Source organism: Glossina fuscipes, unplaced genomic scaffold (assembly GCF_014805625.2).
Source record: "Glossina fuscipes isolate IAEA_lab_2018 unplaced genomic scaffold, Yale_Gfus_2 1, whole genome shotgun sequence".
Classification (NCBI taxonomy): domain Eukaryota; kingdom Metazoa; phylum Arthropoda; class Insecta; order Diptera; family Glossinidae; genus Glossina; species Glossina fuscipes.
In genome coordinates, this window is record NW_023998415.1 from 46,751,011 (window position 1) to 46,757,010 (window position 6,000).

Consider the following 6,000-nt stretch of genomic DNA (forward strand, 5'->3'; position numbering starts at 1 on the left):
CATTCAAGTTGAAAAATTTTATAAAATTTATTATCATTTTTATAAAGAGGGGTGATTTCTTTTGCCTTCAACTTTGTACAATCGTTTTGAAAACGAAATCCTTGACATTTTTTTATGAGAAAACAACGCACAATTACTTTATAATAAAGTCTAACAGCACGACAACAAACTTTGTTTACTTCTTTCTTCCTTTTCATGTTTTATTTGCTTTATTTCTTGATGTTGTTGACTGTGTCCCCCTTGCTCCGCTTTTTTTCGCATATCACAGTCGATGAGATGATACGGTGCATACACAATAAAATATTAGCTGCACAAGTTGCAAGTCTGCAAATGAAAACACATGTTTGTTATTGTTTCCCGGCAACCGTCTTTTTTTCAACCGGCTTTTTGAACCCATCAAATTTACCGTAGACGCGCGCAGACACTGGCTGGTGGTTCAAACAGTCTACAAATTGCTATATTTGGTAATTTTAAGGGTGGCTTCATTTTTACATTCAAACTAATATGTAGTGGGGACACAGAAGGAAAAGGAGAAGAAAACAAAGAAAAGGAATAGAAATCGAATGCCTGAAGCAAAGAAAATGAATTTACGAAATTATATTTACATTTGTTTATTTGAAATTATTTCAGGTGATCGCTAAATATTGAATATTTCTCTTGAAAGGCGTGCGTTATGTTCAATGAATTGAATTCACTATGATATTAATGCGTTTAATGGACATTTGAATAATCAATGATCGAAAAACTATGAACAAAAATTTTTTTTTAAACTTTCCTGGCAACAACTATCGGATACATTTGCCTTAAGACTTGCTTTCCTTGCCCAGTTAAAGTAACAAAATATGCTATGAATAGCTCTAGAGCGCGTCCCAGGTTTTCTAATAGCCAAACGTTTATCTTGGCTATCAGCAAAGACGTTAAAACCCGTTGCTTCTAAACCTAAAGGACAGACTTGAGCTACACTTAAATCTGCAGTTATGATTGTTGTTAAAGGCTATAAGATATATTCAAATAAATGAATAAAAAATGAAAGGAACATAAGTAAGAAAATCTCGTTCGTACGTATGTGACGGTCGCTAGATAAACATCATTTAATTGTTTGAATCTAATAAATAACAAAACCGACTCAATATCGACTAGAAAACGACGATTATTAATGGAAGCATTGGTAAAAAAATGAACGTCTCTTGGAAATGGAAATATGGGAGCTCGAAGAACAGACGGACGCAGCTAAATAGACCTAGAATATAGTATTGATGAGATGTATGCACATATATTACGAGTAGGGTTGCTAATATAGCGTAGATTCATCCGCAAACGTTGGGTATAAAACGGGTTTTTCTCAGTGAGCGCCTACAATGCCGTCAATGGATTGAGTCAAAAATTGAAAGAAACCTTTTTTTTTTTTTTTTTTTGAGTTGCATCTTTTTCTTATGATACTGACAAACACATGCGGCAATCTATAATACGCTATACTCTTTCACTTATGATATTTGCATCACGACTATTTTCGTTATCTAGGAATTATAGGCACCAAATATCGGAGTTTATACAGGCACATTATTCTTGATGGGTAAGTCTTTGTCCCTGATGACTGGTGGAACGGCAATAAAGGTCGATGTGGGTAAGGGTTTAATGTGAACGCGCGCCTATGTACGGGTAGCTTTAAGGCGCTATATGACGCACGTAGGGGATATTACATCACTCATAAAGTACCAAAGTTACATTGCTCTACTGGCCCAATTGTCTGTTAGCTCCTTTAGTTACGTATCATGAGTAGCATAATATGATGCAATCATCATTTTCTGTCTAGCGGAAAGCTACGTTCAACCTTCCTTCGGATGAAGCACCCAGTGACTGCATAAATCTACAGTCCTTTCAAAAATTTCACTGTCATCATATATATCGCAGATCTCTTCGAGAGAATTCTTCGAAATGTCAATCTGGCACATGAAGCACCTTCAGCAATGTCAGAATGTCAGTCCCAGATTTTCTAATGTGGCGAAAACGATGAATGGCTAGACGATACTGTCTAGCCATATTGCTAGTTTGCTAGGCAGCAGACATCCTTGGTGATATAACTATAAAGAAAAGAAAATCTCTCCTGGTAGATGCTTTTACTTTCTTTATAGCGATCAGATCGCTGGGGTCCAAATAAGTCCCAATCGTAAGTAACCACTGGTGATGGTATTTTATTTATTTTTACTTTGATTATAACCCAACACTAACCTAACTAATCCGAGAATAAACAAGTCTATAAAAATACAGAGAACTCTAGCTAAAGTTCTGACTGGGAAATTCTGTATACGAGTAAAGAAACTTTCGTTTTCTTCTTCTTCTTCTTCTTTTTTTTTTTTTTTTTTTTTTTTTTGGTAAAACATTATTTATACCACGTTTTGTGTCCTTACGATCACACAAACTGTGGCGAATGCGATTTCAAGAAGTGTTCGTCTCCTGAGCTGCCTCTCCTAAGTTTCAAAGATAGATTACAAGAAATTATAAGTGTAACGGCATTTTCCTCATTACATAACTTTTAAGGCGGGAATAGGTGAAAACAATAGCGAGGTATGTCATTTTTAATTTGATTTCGTTACGTTCACCTTTTTTCCAACATTACTAGAGCTTTCGCTTAAGACCTTCCATTGGGGTCACAGATCAAAAGATTTTAGTTCCAGTTTCGATATTTTTATTTCTAGCAAAAATCAAAGAAAAGAAAAAAAAGAAAACAATCACGACTAACTAATGAGTAGATTTTACGAACGAACTAAAGGAAGATTTTGGCATTTGGTGTCATACTATAGCGAGCGTTTACTTTTAGAATTGAGTTCAAGCATCAGCCTTCATAATTCTAATATGTGTAATTATTCGAGATTTTTTGACAGGCCTAAAAGAAATTTTCTGTGTAGTCCACGCAAAGAATACATATCGCAAACATCCAGTAACAGGCAAAGGAATCGAAATAATTTATATTAAGATTTTCACGCAAGCAACTATTATAGGCGAACCCCTCGAGAGATAAGACGAATGCCGAGGTCTATAAACAAGGCCGTAAATAACGTTCGCCACCTCCTAATATTGTTCAACGATCAAAACAATAACAAGAAAAAAGTAAAACAAGTATCGAAATCTATTGTTTAACCATATAAAAATATCAATTCATATGATTACTAGGAACCGAACAAGAATGTATGTCTATGTGTAAAACTGCAAATAAATGTTTATTAAAAGTGTTTTTAAGCATTAAATAAACAGCAAAAAAAAAAAATATATATATATATATATATATATATTGCTATTTTTTAATTTAAACTGATAAAGTAAACATATTCCAGGGAAATTATTCACACTATTATGTTCAATACGAAGCTATAGTTGAAAGCCAATGTAATCTAACTCGAATTATAAAAACTTCTTCTTCCACATCACAAGTTTCGGGAAAATATTGAAGCTAGATGCATTCGTTTAAGAGAACTGATAGGATAAAGCGATAGCTATCATCTCAGGGACAGAAAATCGTATTCACAAAATCGTACGTACACGATAATGCCTTTCAGTTGCAATTGCTCGCTGATGGAAACTTAAGAGAAAAAAAAAAAAAAAAAGAAGAAATAGTCCATTATCAGGGGACGGGAAGGAGGCTTTTCACTGTAAAGTAGTTACGGTTTATGAAGACGTAAATAAAATGTTAAAGATCGCAGAGATAACAGAGCAAAAGCACATGTTGTCGCAAAATGGAAAATCATAAAACAACGGAAAGATGACGACGGTTCATAAAATTCATTAAATAATGATAAAATAAAAAAAAATAAAAAAAAAAAATATGATAATGTTTTTCTAAGACAGATAAGGAAGGTAAGCAAAATTCGTAACCACTTGACAAGTTAATTGAATCAAAACAAATGGTATAAGAGACCGGATGATTTTTTGATTCGCTTATAGTACGAACTGACATATCGACGACAGTAGAACGAATAGAGTGATAATCGGTTGTTGAAAGGAAATTTCGTTGAAAGTGAATAAAAAAATGATGGCGTCATTGTGGAAAAGCCTTCTATTCCTTACAGCTGTTGTGCAGTTATCCTTGGCCGCCTATCCGGTAGTGCCTTTCCAACCCAATGTAGCGAATCTCTTCCTCACAGCTCACGATCCTGCTAAAGCTATGTCGTGCTTTGCGGATTACATGACGAATGCGAACGACATCAATGAGAAATACAGTAAAGATTATAATCAATGCATACTGAATGCTAAAAGTGAACGGGAGAAACTCGAAGAAGAGACCGTGGCAAAGAAGGCGCTGATCATAGAGGTGTCGTTAGAAGTCTGGGAACGTTTGAATGAATGCAACAATAAAACCAACAACATGGATACATTCAAATGTCACGCTAAAGCGGTAAGTTTATGTAACGGAACTCTAATTTAGGGAGAGAGAGAAAGAAAGAAAGAAAGAAAGAGAGAGAGATAGATAGATAGAGAGATGACAGACTAATGTTTCGAGTAAATTGTTTTTTAAACGTCTTCTAGGGTGCACTTAATAGCAAAGACGTTTATGTGATTTCCGGTAATTCATCCGATTATGTTAGCGCGCTCGAGGAGAGCTATCGTATCATTGACTTACGTCACGAGCAATGTTCCAAATCCGCCGAACGCTCTTATGTTCAAGCCTCCGCTGTCAATTACGGTCAACTGCAGGATTGTTTAGAAGGTAAAGTGCCCACCCCTGCACCCACACTCCCACCCTTGACACACACTACAACCTCAGCATTCCCGGCTATGACATCCACAACACCAAAACCAACCACAACAGATCCCATACCATCAAGTACTACTGACGACTCCAGCACATCTGATAGCCCCGATGCTCGTGCCATGTTCATCGAAAATTCTTCTCGCCCCAAGGGACCATTTCAAACAGGGCAATACGCAAAGCTTTTAAATTTATTAAAATAAAACAAAATAACTTGAACGCAATATATTGGATATAATTCAATGAGATGCAAGGACAACGAGCAAATTAAATTCATTTTTATTCCTCTCCTATTAGTCTTAAAAAAAAAAAATTAAAAAAAGATCAAAAATTCCTTAAACGAAAAAAGAAATGCAAATAAAATCCTTAAATAATTTATAAAGTTATTTTTTGTAATTAAAAGTTTAAAGAGAAAAAAGTCGAACGTTAGAAACAATGCAAGCATTAGTCAGCAGTCATTCATATGGAAAATGTGCGTGAGCTACACTTCCACAACTGATGTTTTCGCAGGAAAATACCAATAGGGACAATATAACAATAAAATTCATAATAATATAAAGCAACAACAGCAACAACAATAAAAAAAAGAGCAACAATAGAAAATTACATTATTTCCTTTATAAGGAAACCATCCATTACAGGTAACCTGCACTCAGGTCTGAGCTAAACTAAGCAAAAAACTAAATGAATGCCGATCGCTTGAGGAAGAAAAAAATAAAACATAAATAAAAATGAAAAAAAAAACTAAATAAATAAAATAAAATAAAAAAAAAAAACATCACCATCTATGGTTCTCATTCACAATCCAGCCATACTCCTAGATTTCCAACCATATATGGTTAGATACAGAAAGTGTACATAGCTTCAGACACCGGCCATATGCACAAAGACTTGCGACAGCATCACATGAAAAATCGCTTAAAGCAGAAAAAAAAAACACAATTTTTCTTTTTTTAAATTATATACAAAATCAAGAAACGGAAAAAAAAGAAAAAGAAAAAAAAAAAAAACAGCAACAACAACACTTGTTTTAGAGACTTTTCGCTTTTTTAACGGTGCAATCATTCTCTTCGCTGAATGTATTCCTATACGCAGGTGTTTTCGATAATGATCGCAAATCAATTTAATGTTGATTTTAACGCTTAGCTTAAAATTCCAAAAAAATAAAAAAGAATCAACAAACAAGAAAAAATGTAGACTCGTTTTAGGAAGAATTTCAGATACCCATCCCATCATCTAGTTTTATTATTATTATT

General features: G+C 34.3%; 2 protein-coding genes across 9 annotated transcripts in view; one reads left to right on the forward strand and one right to left on the reverse strand.

Moving 5' to 3' along the window:
- The window catches only part of LOC119632721 (supervillin), a 297,800-nt gene that overhangs the window by 72,958 nt on the left and 218,842 nt on the right, over positions 1–6,000 (reverse strand). The gene's annotated exons all lie outside the window — the stretch shown is intronic.
- LOC119632723 lies at positions 3,910–5,058 on the forward strand. The gene is made up of 2 exons (XM_038025809.1): positions 3,910–4,390; positions 4,522–5,058. The coding sequence occupies exons 1-2, from the start codon at positions 4,025–4,027 to the stop codon at positions 4,945–4,947; spliced, it is 792 nt and encodes a 263-aa protein (XP_037881737.1). The 5' UTR covers positions 3,910–4,024; the 3' UTR covers positions 4,948–5,058.

What these genes read in the sequence shown, in the direction of transcription:
- LOC119632723 (XM_038025809.1), top strand. Translation starts at nt 4,025, where the DNA reads ATGATGGCGTCATTGTGGAAAAGCCTTCTATTCCTTACAGCTGTTGTG. An exon ending in TCAAATGTCACGCTAAAGCG is followed by an intron (nt 4,391 to 4,521) that starts GTAAGTTTATGT and finishes AACGTCTTCTAG; the next exon opens with GGTGCACTTAATAGCAAAGA.